We start from the raw sequence: 16044 nt of genomic DNA, 5'->3' as shown, positions 1-16044 counted from the left end.
GACCGGCGACTCGTTGTGCAACGAACTCCACTCGATTCTTGTCAGACTAAACGAATAACCTGGCGTTTACGTGATTACGTGAACATCGACGCGACCATTTACTCCTATCGACGCACGTGTTGCGTCCTCTTATTCGAACATTCAGTTTATTACTTATATACAGTTATTTAAACATTTTGCTCTGACGCAATCATTGGCTTCTCGCGCGTATGCGCTTTAACCGAGCAAATAGCGCTAAATAGAACTGCAGAAATGCACGCCTCACACCTGTGCACTCTCTTGCACAATAATTTGCTAACATTAGATAGTTAACGAGCGACGAGTTGCGGGTTATAGGCTTCGTTTTTAGAATTTCATCATTATGCGTCAAATAGGATAATCGGATGGATTTTGTATGGGAAATTGAAAATTGTTCGCGGCAAGTCTGACTCGTCGTTCTACACGAATGGATTAGCTCTGTGTCAGCTATCATTTTAAACTTTCACTTTAAAAATCAGATCAAAATGCAAAGAGTCGCGAGTATGTGAATTGTCAGCTATCCATAAGTTTTCTTTCCGCTCGAGTACGGAATTTCGAGCCGAATCGCGTCGCGTCTAATTGGCGAAAGAAAGTAAACAGGAATAGAGCGTGAAATTACTTCATTTTGCAACGGTACCACGGTTACGTCATACGTTTATTGCAACTTCCATTAACATACGCGTGAATCGATGAACGAGCAAGATGACCAATGGCTTAGTCGAAGACCACTTGTATCTTTTGCGGTACTGGGACATTCACAACTTCCGGCCACACGAAGGCACTGGATTCTTGTCGCAGTTGTCCGAAGTACAAGGAGGAACAACCATCATGCAGGATCGGCCATTCGGACAAGGTGGAGCATCTTTGCAGCTTTTGCCTGGCAATCGGACGATTTGATCGTCATTTTGCGCCATGACTATTGCACAGAATATTGCCAGGATGAACGTCAAGATCATGGGAAACCTCATCTTCCTCTATTACGTCCTGTAGAATGTCCTGAAAGTGTATTAATTCTTTATATTCTCGTGGTACCTCGAGAGATCAAGGTATTTTCACTAAAATGTTCTAAGCTAAATATGTGACGATAACAATAATATGCAATAACAGAATTGGCATATTCGTAATTGTGAAAGCTTGTGAATCTGTTTTGTTTGAAAAGTTCTGAATCTTCAAATTGCTCAATTTCGATTGAACTATAAATCAGAAAATTTAATTCCAATGTAATATAAAAGAACGGGTATATTATAGTTAATTTTTTAAACAGAAGTTGGATTTATAATTAATTACTTGCGTAAGAAGTTACGTACATCTGCGGTCAAAAGTCTTAGGACAATTTTTATATTTGCTTCAAAGGTGAAAATGTTAAGCAACGAACGTTGAAGGTATTAAAATAATTAAAATACACGCAGTTTGAAATTCGTAATCCACGTCAAGTATACTGAATATTAATTACAAGTAAATATAAATCGAGCTAGAGCGTATTAAGCATTGCCTCTAATCGATAGTTCACTATTAGTTCGAAAATTCAGTAATATTCTCATACCTCATAAAAGATATAACTTAGAAAAAAAACGAAGCTGGCACCCCATGCTGTATTTATTTTTATTTTTTATTTTTTTCGCCAATAAGATATAACACTTTACCAAATGTCCATAAGGACAAATTGTAGAAAACCAAAAAAAATAAAATAAAAAAAAAATTCTCATACCGTTACCACAAATTTACTGAAAAGTGATACTTATTATTAAGAATAAAGTTCCAGATAAAAGCTGTGGCTTCTACAACAAATTCTAAAACGACTTCACGCGCATTTAACGATATCTCATCGAAGAATAAGGTATTAGAGGATGTTCGAACAAAAGCCAGCAAGTCTATGCTTTCGACGTAATATGAAATTGAGAGCAATCAAATCGATTTTCCGAGTAAAACGTAAATCGTTGATCTCATCTACCATAACGGAAAAAGTAACGCGTTGAGATCTCGAAATACAAGAGAAAAAGAAGTTAAGTAGACAAAAAAAAAAAAAAAAAAATAAATGCCTGGTACGTGTCGTGAGCAAGCCTGGTGACAAAACTAGTTTACCTGTCGTCGAGAGTACACGTGAGATACGCACACGATCCTTTTCCTCTTTCTCGATAAGAGGACGACTCTTGAATGATACTTCGTAATTACGGGTCGTGATTCTTATACGGATCTCTCGGTATTTTTCTCTTCCCCTCTTGATCGGTGTATGTTATCACATGGCTAGGAATCATTAGCGGCTCGTCGTCTTGTAATGTTCGTCATGCACGGTTGCCCTCGCGAAGGGCACTCCGCGAGGAACGATGCCTCGCAAACAGGTATCCGCCAGTTTCTACGCATTTTTCCACTTTTCTTCTTTTTCCCTGTTTTCTGTGTTCGTGTTCGGAATACCGCGAATACGGCGAAATTAATGAGGACCACCGGTAATAAGAAGAATCGCGTCTGGGACATCTATTTGCGGAAACAGCGCGACGATCCGCTGCTACCAGCTGCTTCTGCTCTTTAACAAATTCCCTGACAAAATAGACGTTTCTTCGTAAATCTGAGGAATTATATTTGGAATTAACGTCGATGGTATCGGACTTCTTATTAAAATCACAAATTCGTAATTTTTAGCTTCAATGAGCCGTAATAATGATGATCGATAATTAACGATATTTGATACTTGGAAAGAGAACGGTAGTCGAAATAACCAATTCCTAATATTTCTAGAAATTTTCTAAAACTAGCAAAGATGCATTTCTCGCTTCGAAACGAGACAATGTTTATTTAAAATTGATCAGCTAATGGCAAAGTGAGTGGACGACCGTGTTCAAGGTTGACCTCGACAAGACGTAAAATTAGTCAATTATTTTTTCCTTGACTAAGATTTCTGCATAATATATTGCAATTCATCGTAAGTAGGAATTTATCCGACAGTCAAGGCTGATCGAGGCAGAAAATTGATCAAAATGACTGCCGTACGGTATCTTCCAAAACGTAGTTTGCAATCAGGAAGATCCTTACGCGTTTGTCTTGCGAACAGAACGATCTATCTCGGCCAAGACAGGTTGCGTCACGAGACGAGGCAAACTCATGGAAATCTTCGAATTATAATATCACAGCATCTTCTTAATTATCGATCCTGATCGAATCTTGAAGCTTTTATCAACTGACTGTCATCGAGCCTTTTAAGCGAAGAATCTTCTAGGAAAGTGAGCTGACACTCCTCTTCGAAAGAAGCTGTTCGTTTCTTTCGGTCATTGAGGTTTTTTTCAGTTCAATATACATTTATTCCTCGACCATATAGCTAATTCACACTCACATTGTTATACTAATCGCCGAACATCACGTCTATTTGCAGCGAAGATCTCCTATGTACCAGGATCTGTATCTTCCAACCGCATGATTTCCTCAAGCTAAAAGATTTCATATTTCAAATCTCCCGTCTCGTTCCACGAAATTACATCAAATTTCGTCTCGAAGAGTAAGCCTCTTTTCGGATACAAAAGTCCAATTCCGAATACAAAGTTCCAACATCCCTCTAACACCCTGGAAGCTTTCTGTCGAACAAAACCAAAACAGCGAAGAAATTTCATCAGCGATGAAATATGGTGGATGATTGATCCGAGGGTGGTCGGTTCTGTTGCAGCTGCATGCGGCCGCGTTATCATCGCTGCGGTCCGAGGTAGCCGAGCTGAATTCAAGGCTGGTGGCGGCGACACGAGCCAGGGAGGCGACCGAGGCGGCTCTGGTCCGCGCGGAGGTGCAAGCCGCGCGAGCGGAACAGAGGGCAGAGCAGCAAGCGGCGAGGCACGAGGAGAGGCTGACCGAGTTGCATTCCGTGATCGCTGAGCTCGGCAGGCAGCTCGAGAGGCATCGCGCTACCGTAATTGCCGAGGAGGATGAGTCCGGTAAGGGAGAGAACGAAACGACCGATTCCGTAAATCTGTGCACCGTGCTCGGTCTCTGCCTCCCTCCGACAGAGATTTATGGACCGAGGCCGTTTGATGTTTTAACGCGTTCCCCGCTGGGAAACCGCTTCGCCGTTCGTTTCACGGTGTCCAACGACGTCGCCAAAATTCGAGATTCTTCGTGCAGAAATTTATATTTCTCCCGATCATGGTGTGTCCGTTTTATATTGTATTTTACAGTAACTTATTGAGTAACTTTAGCCAATTGAATATTTTTTTCTTGTGAATTATTAGGTTGTTGAGTATGTTGGAAAACACGATGGCATTTATACGCCTTGCATGGTGTGTGTTTTATGATGAGTCGCAGAGAGATAAATTAGCAAAATAATTCGAGCAGATTTCTTCGTAAAACGACCAATTGAATAGATTGTAGTTTTAATTCGCCGTTCCCATTGATGATTATAGCAGTTCTTAAACACTTCGTTCGAAGACTTTGTTATGTTTCGTTTGACCCTTTTCTATCAATTTAGAAATAGAGACAAGCAGAGACGCGGAGGGGTCAATCACTAACCCGGTGGAAGAGAGCGAAGGTGGAGGTGACATTCAGGGTGATGGAGATCGTACATTGGGAGATGCCGATTCCAGCTGCTGCGAGGACATCGAGCCACGCACCGCCGAGGTATGTCTATCAAAGGATTACAAACTTGTTCGGTGAAACTTAGAAGATAGTAGCGTAATTGCCTGGAAAGTCTGGGAAACGCGTTTAAGATTTTGCAAAGTGTAAAATGTTCGTAACAGACGTAGAACTTTCAAACTATGCAAAATAGACTCGAAATCGAATCCGAAGAAGTTCCTTAACTCGGACGAGTTGCTAGATCTTGCTTGTAATATAGTTGCGATTAAACGATCATTTACATCGACAGAATGGAAGAGAACAGCTAGACAGTCCGGCGGCGTTACCAACTCCGGAGCCAACACAACAGGCGGCCTCGTGCCAAAGCGTGGCCGTGGCAGCGTTACAAGAAGAGGTCACAGCCCTTCGAGCGGAGATCGCGAGCTTACAGGCTCAGCTGGCTAATTTCAAGAATCAGGCTAGCAATCAGAGGCAACAGGCTGGCAGCGAGTCGCCCCGCAGAGAAATACGAGTGGGTAGCACAATCCGACCTATTGTAACGTGCTGCTAAATACGCGCACCCTCCGCATGGTCTCGACGTATAGAGACGTTATATGATGTTACAGTTTTGCAACGAGCTGAACTGAGTTTTCGTCCGCGATGAAAAGAAGATCGTTCTTTTCATCTCGATGCACCCGAAATGCATTTTCCTTCTCCCCCCGTTTGGAACGAACCGTTGAATGCCGAACGAATTTTTTGCACAGTTACCCCCGTGCTTTGGCCAGCCTTTGATCAGCCCAACACTTTCACAAAAATATTTATCAACCCTTCCGACTGTAATGTTCTCCTCGTGCTCCTTTGATTTCCGCAGACAAGAGGCAACACCAGTTCGCCGGAACCTTTGAGTGCACCTTGCTCGCCACTCTTGCCACCCCTGCAGACACCGCCGACAAAGAGCGTAACGAGGGAGGAAGCTCCGGTTCTTAAAATAGCCGAGAGGGTAAGACTCAGGAGGACCGACGAGAGGCACATCACAGGACCTGATATTACCAACCTGGGGGTACGTTATCGTCTCTGGTTGTTCGTGCTTTTCGCTCTTAGCTTGTAGTTACAATGGTCTCGTTCTTTGACAAATACAGCCAGGACGATCAGATGCAGCCCCGTTTATAAATATCAGGAATTAGTAGGAAATGGATTGACCCGTCAAAATTCGTGATCTAAAATACACGATAAAAATTGAAGAAAAAAAAAGAAACTGTTTGCAAGAGTTATAGAAAAATAACGAATTTGTGTCTGTTTCCATTTAATAACTTTTTGGTAATTTAAATAGGTATGTTCCACGATGGTGGCTGAACATCTGGTCTCGGACCTTTTGGAGCACTCGAATCTTCAGGAATTGAATGGATCCGAGAAACAGTTCGAAGTGGAGACAGAAAGGTTAAATAGCAGGTTGGAACACGCGCGAGCAAATAACGCTGTCCTTGCGTTGACTTTGCACGAGAGTAAAGCGCAATGTGACAGGTATTTTTGTGTTCCAATTGTGAAATACAAAGTATCGTTAGTAACGTGGTGAAGCCGTAAACTGAAACATTAAGTAGGATCAGCTATTAATTTAGCTGTAGCTAAGGCTAAACGCCAGATATCTATGTGTCAGTTGTCGTTTAAAATTATAATCATATTTGTATTTTTATCATAATGATAAGAAAAAATGAAACCTGGATAAAAATTTTACTTAATAAATATTATAATATGTATCTTACTTTGTATATTTAATACATTTTTGCACATTATATGCATTCTGCACATTTTTGCACTGTAGATATTTTGAATACTAATTGATTTTACAACTTCACCATGTGCCATTTACTATACAAGTATGTAAAAAATATGTATAAATATATATGTATAAAAATATGTATATGTGTTTCTCTATTCCAGATTGAGTCTCCTAGTTGGAAAGTACGAGTCGAATGCAACCGCGTTGCGATTAGCACTCTCCTATAGTGATCGCGCGATAGAGGCTTACGACGTCCTGGTAGCGTTACTAGAAAGCGAGATCGCTCTATCGACAGAAAGGAATAGCATCACGATCGATAACAGAAGAGCGGCTGAACACGTAGCCTATCATGTGTTGAATAAATTGGAGAACGAATGTATGAATACTCTAAACGCGCCGTGGGAAGATAGTATAGTTTTATCAGATGAGTGAGTACATTGCCAAATCTCGATGAGCTTGTAATTTTTCTTAATAATCTGATATCTTCAGGTCTGAGGTGACTTGGTCCGTGGAAGACGAGCAAAGACTCAGGAGGCACATTAGTAGACTCAAAGGAGAACGAGCCATGGTCAGATCGACTGTAGTGGAGTTAGAAAGTGTTCACGCTGAACCATTGAATTCAAAGAATACAATTTCCCTCGCCGAAGCCCGGAAATTAGATTTAGAAACAGCTGTACTTATGCAGGTCCGTCCGAGACGACGATTAGCTTCGAATTCTTAGAGGTTCCAAAAATAAATGTAGTCAATTTCGTACAGGAATTGATGGCTATGAGAGAGGACAAGGCGGAACTACGGGCACGAGTCTTCCTACTGGAAAAGGAACGAGCTACCATAGAATTGAAATTAAACGCACGTGATACGCAAATCGCAGCTCAGCATGCTGCTATCGAACATCTTCAGGGTCAGCTCAGCGATACAGAGGCCATGCTGGCTATGGCTACGAATAAAGTAAATACATAATGGCTATTTAAAACAAAAATCTCTTTATTGAGTTAATGACGTATACGATATAAATTACGTATAGGATCGAGGTTTAAGCGATAACGAGAGCGAAGGCATAGAATCTGAGTTGATAGAGGCACTAGGTCGAGAAGCTAGGCTAAAGGAACGTCTACAGGAATTAGTATCCACTTTAGACAAAGTTAATAAAAACTCTGAACTGAGGCATCAACAGTCTGCTGAGCTTATTAACGATTTGAAAAGAGCTAATGGGTAATTGAATTACGTATAATGGTAGATTTACAATCGATCGAAAAATCGTACTTTTTAACTTCGTTTTTAGAGCTCTGGTACAAACTTTAGAGAAGTCTAAGAAAAAATATCAATCCAGATTAAAAAAGCTGGAGCAACAAATGTTGGGCATGGTGGAGAGACATGCTGCTCAGGTATGAACAAGCATAAATGTGGTGTGTGATATGAAGGAAGTTAAGAAGAACTGCTAGATATCGTGTTTATACATCTGTAAAACAATTTATTACACTTTGTACATGTTTTTGCATAAATTACATTCTTTGCATCTTCGTAATATTAGTCTTTAAAAGACCTATAAAAGTATAATGCATTATTAAAAGCTTCATCGCTGTGAAAGTGAAATATTGACGTTAAATGTTATATTCAAAAATTTGCTATTGCAAATGCGCACATGCTCCATCTTCATTCATTACTTTGTTACTACTATTTGCTATGATACACATTTATCTATTCATTTGTGCATTCATTTCTGCTAATCTTCGTTCAACTGCTTCTTCTATTCTTCTTTTTTTATATGTTGTATAGAAGTTAACCTCTCCGACATGCCAGTGTATCATAACGAACTCTAACAAACCACCCATTAAAAACATTATGGGTAAAAATCGAAATTCCCCTAAAGACTTTCCAGGCACTTTATTTAAAGTTCTCCTTATCGTTCTCTTTATGTTGAATTTTGGTAAGATCGGCATTTTTACAGTACGCCGCACGCTGCCGCTTCTGCCATATGACTGTCGCCATCTTGTACTTTCAGTATCGAGCTGTCTGATTCTGCGCAGTTGCATTTTATCACCCTAATCAAAATTAGTGATGTAACATGTAACTAAACTACTTAGTTACAACTTTCAATTTTTTCTTTTTTTTACACGTATGATTAATTTATAGGTAAAATCTCTAAAACAACGGATAGCATTGCTAGAGGAGGAATCTACAGGATATAAAACAAATTTACCACTCCAATCACAGAGTTCTGGCGCCAGCGAGACATCATTATGACAATTTAGTGATTAATCGAAATCGATCAATACGGGCTCTACGAGTGTTTTTAAACTATCCTTCCCTTCGTTATAAAACGATCGAAACGGAGATAAAAATTTACGTATTTTTCTACACGAATAGTTGCCCAAGAATAATGCTTGATTATTCGCTTTTGTAATTATATATAAAAGAAAATAAGTACGAGTTAGTAGCTATCCTAACAAATGAAATTACAAGCTAGGCTTACACAAAAATGCGCTGCTGACACATCAATGCAAGCAAACTATTTAAGAAAGTCCTCCAGGTATACTGTGAATTATAAATAATTGTTACATGATACTATATGTCATTTATAGACGATGATATTCATCTTGTAAATATGTATATTTCAAGCATTAAAGAAAAGCGTGATATGTGTAAACTATGATGAAATAAATTGTGCTTTATTAAATCTCGTATTGTGATTAAAATTTGAGTGTAACTTCAAGTTGCTGATTCATTTTTTAGTTTTCGTTATTATTCCTTTCCTATCAATTTAACCTCATTTCTCCTTACAAAAGATCTTATTGTTTAATAGATTATTAAAACAATTGAAAAATTAATAGCAGTAAACAAATCAATTTATTTAATTACATATTATTTATGATCTTCTAGTTCTAATAGTCTTTTCTGAAATGCCTCTTCTATCAAATCATCTAAATCGTCAAGAGGCCTGTATATAAGATGCACAGCTTGCGAGCCAGACGCAGTCATAAGAAATGTTAATGAAATAAAGGAAATAAATCGAAACCATGACATACCATACGGCATTGTAAGAATTACCTGTAAAGAGCAAATATAATTAAAATCTCTTAAATATTTACAGTATTTTATCTTTTTCGTATATTATACCACAATATTAACCTCTTTCACACCACTTCGACGATTTTTGAATACCAATAACGAAAGATTAATAATATTTCTAATAAATTAGCTTCCGCAGCACTTATTCATTGTTTACGTTAACTTACTAGCATAGGTTAATGTATTTAGCCAGCAATAATTTATAAAATAATACCTTGTGTTCCTCGCGATATCGTATATAGCTTTATATAATATAACCTATTTCAGAAATGACGAATAGGATCGATAGTTCGCTGTCAACTTTAAATATAACCAATGTATTTAAATAATATCGACATAATAAAATACAAAACATAATTAGTCACAATTTTATATACATTTTAAGGTTCTTGATTTTGTTGTTCTTGTTGATCCATTTTTGTTGCCATAACCTCAGTTGCACTTTTCTCTGGAATGTCAGGTTCTTCCTCGCCCGGCACATCATTGATTTCTACACCCTCACCCTTATTCATCATAGATTTCTGTATTTCTTCTTCTAAGTGAACACACGCTTGTTCAATCTCATAATTTTTTGACACTAGTCCTACCCATTGTGCTTCTAATGCCCTTAACTTTTCTCCACCTTGAGTTTGCATAGATTTTCTTTGCCAATTAACCTCTTGAATTCTTTTCCTTAATGCTTGTAGCTGTTTTTGGGCTTGACTCACTAGTTGTACTAATACTTCCAAATAAGATTTCCATGCTTCGCATCCATATTCCATCATTAACTCAAGATTACAGATTCTGCATTATTATTAAACATTACAATAATATATCAATTTAACATTATATCCTAATCACAATCTTGTAATTACATAAATATTAAACAAAAATATAAAAAAGATATAATAGTAATCATAGTATTTACCTGGTAGCCTGATGTTCCAATTGTGCACTGCTATTTTTTACGCTTTCATTCCATGCTGCAAGATCATTCATTTTACCTGGTGGAGGTGGAGGTAACTCATAGCGCTTCATACTGAGTACTTCCATAGGTAAACGGTTTTGCATTCGCTCAAATTCATGTTTCATCACCTCTGTCTCAAAAGCAGTAATATTTAATGATGGCAAATGTTCTAAATAGTTTTTTGTCGGTCTATAACGACGAGTTTCTTCTTCAACCATGGCCAAAGCCTAAAATATTTAATAATCACGTATGAATTCGCAATTTATTTAATAAGCAATATAACCTCAAAATCAATTTAATAATTATTTATAACAAAAGAATTATTATAAATAACAGAAAATTATTACTTACTGCTTCTCTAACTCCAGGTTCATCGTATCCTTGGTCAATATATGGCAATGCATCAACTATAACTTCTCCCGCCATTTAAAGAAATTGAACAAATAAATACTTTTGAATGTCAATGTACAATTGTAACTATCTGACAAAGTTTAAATTTTGTATGACGTACTTCCGACTAAACAAACTTCACTTAAGAACGTATCTGTACCAATCACAGTTCAACGTTTCCCGTCATACTGTAATACTATTGATAGATGACTATGGATACACAAATAATAAAATATAATTTCTACTATAAAAAAAATTCGATTAAATGGAAATATTACAAATAAAACAATAAATTCTTTGTTATTCAAGTATGTTAAATTTGTTATATATAGATATTTAGATGAAATAATGTAGACAATTGTAAACATGACTTAAGAATTGTTGAATTCTGAGCATGCGCGACTTTTGGTACGTAATTTCCACTCGCGTCCTTCTTCCTTTACGACCAGGTAAGGCGTACGAGCTGCGTGGTTAGTTTATCTGATGCGTGGAAAGTTATAAAAAGAACGTGAAATGGTAAGAAATTCTGCATTTTATTTGGAATTCATTAAAGGTTAATATTTGAAGGTATAATTTTATTGTTATATTTTGCAATAATTCCCAAGAATTTGATCTTGAATTAAAGCTTGTACACAGTCTATAGTTGACCACGTGTAATGATTTGTAACGTACAAATTTGCATAGCTTGGTTTTGATATATGTTTAAATGTAACTTTACTGTCTTCATATATTTTCTTTTGCAATATTCTATTCAGTAGAATAAAGCAGTTTTACGACATATAGATATGTTTACATTGAATATGCGTGATTCCCATCTTTTAGTCCGCCATGTGCCGTCAATAGAAATCGTTTATAATTCTATCAGAACATGAAATTTTTTACTTTACTTCCCTCTTTTTTTTTTTTTTCAAAATTAATCTTAAGTTTATCGATAGCTGTACGTAGATTTGTATTTCATTCAGATTTTTGTTTTTATTTTCTAGTCGTTATCAACGGCGCGACCGCTTGTTACGGTGTACACCGATAAAAATGAATCGTCAGGCGATACGATTGCCCTGCCGGCTGTGTTCAAAGCACCTATTCGGCCCGATATCGTGAATTTTGTTCACCAGCAAGTCTCTAAGAATAGTAGACAACCATATTGTGTATCCAAGGAAGCTGGTGAGTATACACTGTTTTATGCTCGCTTTTTTTTACCTTTTCAAGAACTAATTTGCAATTATTAAATGTAGGTTTGTTTTGTTAGGTCATCAAACCTCTGCTGAGTCATGGGGTACTGGACGTGCTGTAGCACGTATACCTCGTGTACGCGGTGGTGGTACTCACCGCTCTGGCCAGGGTGCTTTTGGTAACATGTGTAGAGGTGGACGCATGTTTGCTCCAACAAAGCCATGGAGACGCTGGCATCGTCGAATTAATGTTAACCAGAAAAGATACGCTCTTGTTTCTGCTATTGCTGCATCTGGTGTCCCAGCTCTTGTACAATCTAAGGGTAAATAGCATTCTCTGAGATATAGTAATAAATCCTACTGTATATGCAATATTTTTATGATGAATAAGCCTTGGTCTGTGTTGCTGAAATGATATTGATTATTTTAATAGCTTTATGCTGATTTATGTAAATGTTCTAATATATGTAGTTTGCTTTGAAAAGGATAATATATATACCATTTCTTTTTTATGTTTAGGTCATATGATTCAGGAAGTTCCAGAATTTCCATTAGTAGTATCCGACAAAATTCAGGAGTATAACAAGACTAAACAAGCTGTTATTTTCCTGAGACGTATCAAGGCATGGAATGATATTCAAAAAGTAAGTATACTTCCAAAAATTGTATTCTTGCACCGTAGAATGTCCGCATCTTCATTAAAACCATTTTAATTTAGGTGCTCCTATCAGGTGCTAAATAAATACGGTTATTATAGGCGTTCTAGACTAGCTGAATTAATTGCTAGGATGGGGTATTTTTAATCGAACAGATTCAATTAAAATATATTAATTTAGATGAAACTAATATACTTTCGCTTTATTAATAGGTTTACAAGTCTCAACGTTTCCGTGCTGGCAAAGGTAAAATGCGTAACCGCAGACGCATTCAACGACGTGGACCTCTGATTGTATATGGTCAAGATCAGGTATACAAATAACTAAAAAATGATAGTTAATTATTTTTTCAAAATTAAAATGCTAATATTCGTCTTCATCATATATTTTTAGGGTATTCGTAAGGCATTCCGTAACATTCCTGGTGTTGATCTTATGAATATTAACAAAATGAACTTGCTTAAATTGGCACCTGGTGGCCATGTTGGACGTTTTGTAATCTGGACAAAATGTGCCTTTGAGAAGTTAGATGCTCTTTACGGAACTTGGCGCAAAGAATCCCAACTTAAGGCCGATTATAACCTCCCCTACCCGAAAATGGCGAACACGGATTTGTCGAGACTCTTGAAATCTCAAGAAATTCGTAAAGTTCTGAGGGCACCAAGGCATGTAGATTTACGTTTTATTCTACATTTTCAACGAATACATATCTTATTCATGATGAATTTTATGGTCCGTGTTACTGAGTGACAGTGATTATAATTTTTAACCACCTCTGATGTTTAGTGCTTATAAATATTTTATAATTATGTCACTTACGATGTATTTGCTCAAGGTAAATCTTGAACTTGTAGGAAGAAGGTGGTTCGTAGCGTCAAGAAATTGAACCCATTGACCAACACGCGTGCTATGTTACGTCTCAATCCATATGCAGCTGTTCTGAAACGTGCAGCAATTTTGACAGCAAGAAAACGTCAGGATGAGAGAGATCTTGCTCTAGCAGAGAAGCGTGGAGTAAGTTTAATGTTAAATTGAATAATATTTGTTTAATGCATACAGATCGTAACGAAAATATTTCACATTTACAGATCAAGCTCCCAAAGAGTGCGCCTGCAGTAAAGAGTAAATTACTCCGGGAAAGACGTGCGAAACAACTTCTGAAACGGAAGGAGGACGTGGATAAAAACGTGCCCTTGAACAAGAGAGGACCTGTTTTCCAGCCGAGGTTGAGGAAGATTTCAAAACGAATTCAAAGAGCCATTGCAAAAACTCACCCCGAAAAGAAAGATCTTTTTAAAACGAAATAAATTTTTATCAACGTTTGTTGTTGATCCATGAACTTCATTTGCTTTGAATAAAATATGGGAAACAACTACAGGAAGATCAGCTTTGTAATTAATGTAACTATATTTCCTACCTTTGACGCAGTTTTATTTGTTCAAGTAAAAGCATACAAGTAATATAATATTATAAAACATATAAGTACACATGATATTATTATATATGTTTCTTTTTAACAGGAGCTCGCATAAAAATCGTGTTGTTGCATATTTCGATCGACACTTCCCTCGCATTTGCTTCAGGCGGTATTAAGAAGTTTATATTCCTAACGTTCGATAGTTCTTCTGAACTATGCAATTTTATGTTTAACATATTCTCAGTCGCTAAAGTAGCTGTTCCTATTTTTAATCCTTCCGTCTTCATTTCTGCCTGTAAATACGCAACGCCATATTAACCAATTTCTTCAAATGAATTATTTAATTTAAAATTGATGTACAGCATAATATTCTTTATGATCAATGACATAAAAATTCGGAATTTTCTCAAAGGTAAAGCTCATTTTACGTCCATTCATCATCATTTCAAAATTCATATAATCATTTTGCTTTAAGGTGACTGCGTTTTCTTGATAATGGTGCGTTAGTTTATCCATAATAATCATCCAAACTTATATAACAAAAAAAATTTACGAAATTTGTGATTTGATCCAAATCATTTTCACGGCTCAATTGGATGAAGTTGATAAGAGTCTTGACATCGTACGCTCGTCTTTTATCTTATCGAACTTGTCACTTTGATTGCAAATAGCTTCATAAGGGAAAGCTAAAATATTTAAATCTGCTCCTCTATTTGCTCGGTTTTATCGCAGGAGGAGCCGTAAGAATAAGCATCCCGTTTACGTTGTCCACAACGGCTCGAACTTTCGCGTTGTCGATACCTTCCGGTATTAGTAAATTCTCGCAATGCTTCATCATTCTCTTGATTAAGTTGCCAAAAATTGATCTTTCGCTGATATCTGGTAACTGTTTTGTTAATTGCTCTTCCAAAGACTTGATCATGTTTATGCGGAGATTGTTCCCTTTTACGGTTATTTTAATAGAAGCCAGATCTACCTCTGGTCCCAATAGTATTTTCGTCTATATCATATATATATAAGGATAATGATAAATAAACGCATCATTGATTTAATTTCATTAGAATGATGCATAAAGTTACATCATTGTAAAACGTAAATGATTCACATATTATTTTATTAATATGTGTAAATATTTTTACTATTCACCAATTAAAAAAATATAAATAAAATATGTTAATGTAACATTAGTCCTTGATGAATTGATAGCAGTTGTATTAAAAATGTATTATTGGTTTAATTTAATTTTAATCTTAATTATTTAAACCTCGTAAACGCTGTCTGGTCGAATACCACTGGACACGATTTGCGTTACATAGTTTGTTTCCACTGATTTCACGGAAACCTCGCTCGGTTCTTGCTTAGTTTTGCTTCCGGGAGTATTCAACATTTTGAGGATTTTGGGACCTTTTGAGGAACACTTGGGATAGCGTCCAGTATCAACTATTACATCTTCGTCACTCTTCGAACATTGACTTCTCTTTATATCCATCTTTCAGACACTAAGAGGACACCTTGTCATCGTATCAAACTCTCGCTTACGAAAGACAGTTGGAACGACGCGTCGAAAGAATGCAACAAGAAATTTTTTACGATATCGTTGCAACGATCGAATTCACAGATTAAAATGCGATATGTCCTGAAACGATAGGTTTACTTGTCAATTTGGAAAGCGTGCCAAAGTAACATGTGAGAATCAGTGGATAACAAAAGAACGTGGACATCTCGTTTTAAATTGCTAGATTCCAACAATATTCTTTCCTCAAACTATCATCCATAGAATATCGAAGTAGAAAAGAAAGGTATTTTAATTTTCAATACTTTAATCCTACTGCGGTCCTCGAATTTTTATACCCCAATGTATCCATTTTTGCTTCAAATGTTATTCATTTTTGTCCTAATAAGTAACAGGATTGTTAACGTTTTAAGAACATACAGTACTGAACAAAGGTGAGCAATAATTTGTTTATTCTATTCATCTGATATTGAATAATAATAAAACGTTTTATTGCTTCCTTCGATTTTGTTAATATCTAAACTAAATCAAAAAAGATGTATTAGGGATGAAGTTTCACCCA

General features: G+C 36.8%; 5 protein-coding genes across 10 annotated transcripts in view; 2 read left to right on the top strand and 3 right to left on the bottom strand.

The window, feature by feature from the left end:
* The window catches only part of LOC132912030 (colorectal mutant cancer protein), a 59346-nt gene extending 50347 nt beyond the window's left edge, over window positions 1–8999 (top strand). For all 3 annotated transcript variants that reach the window (XM_060969123.1, XM_060969122.1, XM_060969124.1), the window contains 11 exons: window positions 3671–3932; window positions 4463–4611; window positions 4856–5077; window positions 5417–5605; window positions 5876–6066; window positions 6484–6750; window positions 6812–7007; window positions 7079–7270; window positions 7347–7534; window positions 7605–7707; window positions 8456–8999. In XM_060969123.1, coding sequence (XP_060825106.1) covers window positions 3671–3932; window positions 4463–4611; window positions 4856–5077; window positions 5417–5605; window positions 5876–6066; window positions 6484–6750; window positions 6812–7007; window positions 7079–7270; window positions 7347–7534; window positions 7605–7707; window positions 8456–8566 — 2070 coding nt within the window. In that variant the 3' untranslated portion in view covers window positions 8567–8999. The remainder of the gene's footprint in view (window positions 1–3670; window positions 3933–4462; window positions 4612–4855; window positions 5078–5416; window positions 5606–5875; window positions 6067–6483; window positions 6751–6811; window positions 7008–7078; window positions 7271–7346; window positions 7535–7604; window positions 7708–8455) is intronic.
* On the bottom strand, window positions 7768–8370 carry LOC132912034 (small integral membrane protein 4). The gene is made up of 2 exons (XM_060969131.1): window positions 7965–8370; window positions 7768–7865 (listed from the first exon to the last, which is right to left on the bottom strand). Exon 1 carries the CDS (start codon window positions 8353–8355, stop codon window positions 8017–8019), a length of 339 nt encoding a protein of 112 aa, XP_060825114.1. The 5' UTR covers window positions 8356–8370; the 3' UTR covers window positions 7768–7865; window positions 7965–8016.
* A 151-nt stretch (window positions 9000–9150) lies between the features above and the next one.
* On the bottom strand, window positions 9151–10838 carry LOC132912033 (pre-mRNA-splicing factor SPF27). Of its 3 annotated transcripts, none has more exons than XM_060969130.1 (4): window positions 10689–10838; window positions 10299–10564; window positions 9769–10174; window positions 9151–9370 (listed from the first exon to the last, which is right to left on the bottom strand). In XM_060969130.1, the coding sequence occupies exons 1-3, from the start codon at window positions 10761–10763 to the stop codon at window positions 9772–9774; spliced, it is 744 nt and encodes a 247-aa protein (XP_060825113.1). In that variant the 5' UTR covers window positions 10764–10838; the 3' UTR covers window positions 9151–9370; window positions 9769–9771. The 3 variants fall into 3 exon arrangements, with proteins under 3 accessions (XP_060825113.1, XP_060825111.1, XP_060825112.1); XM_060969128.1 differs by lacking the exon at window positions 9151–9370 and adding an exon at window positions 9573–9684; XM_060969129.1 differs by lacking the exon at window positions 9151–9370 and having other exon boundaries at window positions 9693–10174.
* Window positions 10839–11145: 307 nt separating this feature from the next.
* Window positions 11146–13921, top strand: LOC132911617 (large ribosomal subunit protein uL4). 2 transcript variants are annotated; one of them, XM_060968337.1, is made up of 8 exons: window positions 11146–11243; window positions 11711–11888; window positions 11974–12219; window positions 12416–12540; window positions 12765–12863; window positions 12946–13217; window positions 13407–13566; window positions 13641–13921. In XM_060968337.1, the coding sequence occupies exons 1-8, from the start codon at window positions 11241–11243 to the stop codon at window positions 13857–13859; spliced, it is 1302 nt and encodes a 433-aa protein (XP_060824320.1). In that variant the 5' UTR covers window positions 11146–11240; the 3' UTR covers window positions 13860–13921. The 2 variants fall into 2 exon arrangements, with proteins under 2 accessions (XP_060824320.1, XP_060824319.1); XM_060968336.1 differs by having other exon boundaries at window positions 12946–13221; window positions 13411–13566.
* A 128-nt stretch (window positions 13922–14049) lies between these two features.
* LOC132912064 (uncharacterized) lies at window positions 14050–15474 on the bottom strand. The gene is made up of 3 exons (XM_060969174.1): window positions 15234–15474; window positions 14733–14969; window positions 14050–14262 (listed from the first exon to the last, which is right to left on the bottom strand). Exons 1-3 carry the CDS (start codon window positions 15456–15458, stop codon window positions 14050–14052), a joined length of 675 nt encoding a protein of 224 aa, XP_060825157.1. The 5' UTR covers window positions 15459–15474.
* Window positions 15475–16044: the final 570 nt, after the last annotated feature.

Source organism: Bombus pascuorum, chromosome 11, assembly GCF_905332965.1.
Source record: "Bombus pascuorum chromosome 11, iyBomPasc1.1, whole genome shotgun sequence".
In the NCBI taxonomy this organism is placed as follows: Eukaryota; Metazoa; Arthropoda; class Insecta; order Hymenoptera; family Apidae; genus Bombus; species Bombus pascuorum.
Note: the sequence above shows the minus strand (reverse complement) of the source record. Positions and strands in the feature narration are given on the sequence as shown.

What these genes read in the sequence shown, in the direction of transcription:
- LOC132912033 (XM_060969130.1), bottom strand. Translation starts at nt 10,763, where the DNA reads ATGGCGGGAGAAGTTATAGTTGATGCATTGCCATATATTGACCAAGGA. An exon ending in AACCTGGAGTTAGAGAAGCA is followed by an intron (nt 10,565 to 10,688) that starts GTAAGTAATAAT and finishes TAAATATTTTAG; the next exon opens with GCTTTGGCCATGGTTGAAGA. An exon ending in TTGGAACATCAGGCTACCAG is followed by an intron (nt 10,175 to 10,298) that starts GTAAATACTATG and finishes ATAATAATGCAG; the next exon opens with AATCTGTAATCTTGAGTTAA.
- LOC132911617 (XM_060968337.1), top strand. An exon ending in TTGTGTATCCAAGGAAGCTG is followed by an intron (nt 11,889 to 11,973) that starts GTGAGTATACAC and finishes TTGTTTTGTTAG; the next exon opens with GTCATCAAACCTCTGCTGAG. An exon ending in CTCTAGCAGAGAAGCGTGGA is followed by an intron (nt 13,567 to 13,640) that starts GTAAGTTTAATG and finishes TCACATTTACAG; the next exon opens with ATCAAGCTCCCAAAGAGTGC.
- LOC132912034 (XM_060969131.1), bottom strand. Translation starts at nt 8,355, where the DNA reads ATGCAACTGCGCAGAATCAGACAGCTCGATACTGAAAGTACAAGATGG.
- LOC132912064 (XM_060969174.1), bottom strand. Translation starts at nt 15,458, where the DNA reads ATGGATATAAAGAGAAGTCAATGTTCGAAGAGTGACGAAGATGTAATA. An exon ending in GACCAGACAGCGTTTACGAG is followed by an intron (nt 14,970 to 15,233) that starts GTTTAAATAATT and finishes TATATGATATAG; the next exon opens with ACGAAAATACTATTGGGACC. An exon ending in TTCGAGCCGTTGTGGACAAC is followed by an intron (nt 14,263 to 14,732) that starts GTAAACGGGATG and finishes GCGTATTTACAG; the next exon opens with GCAGAAATGAAGACGGAAGG.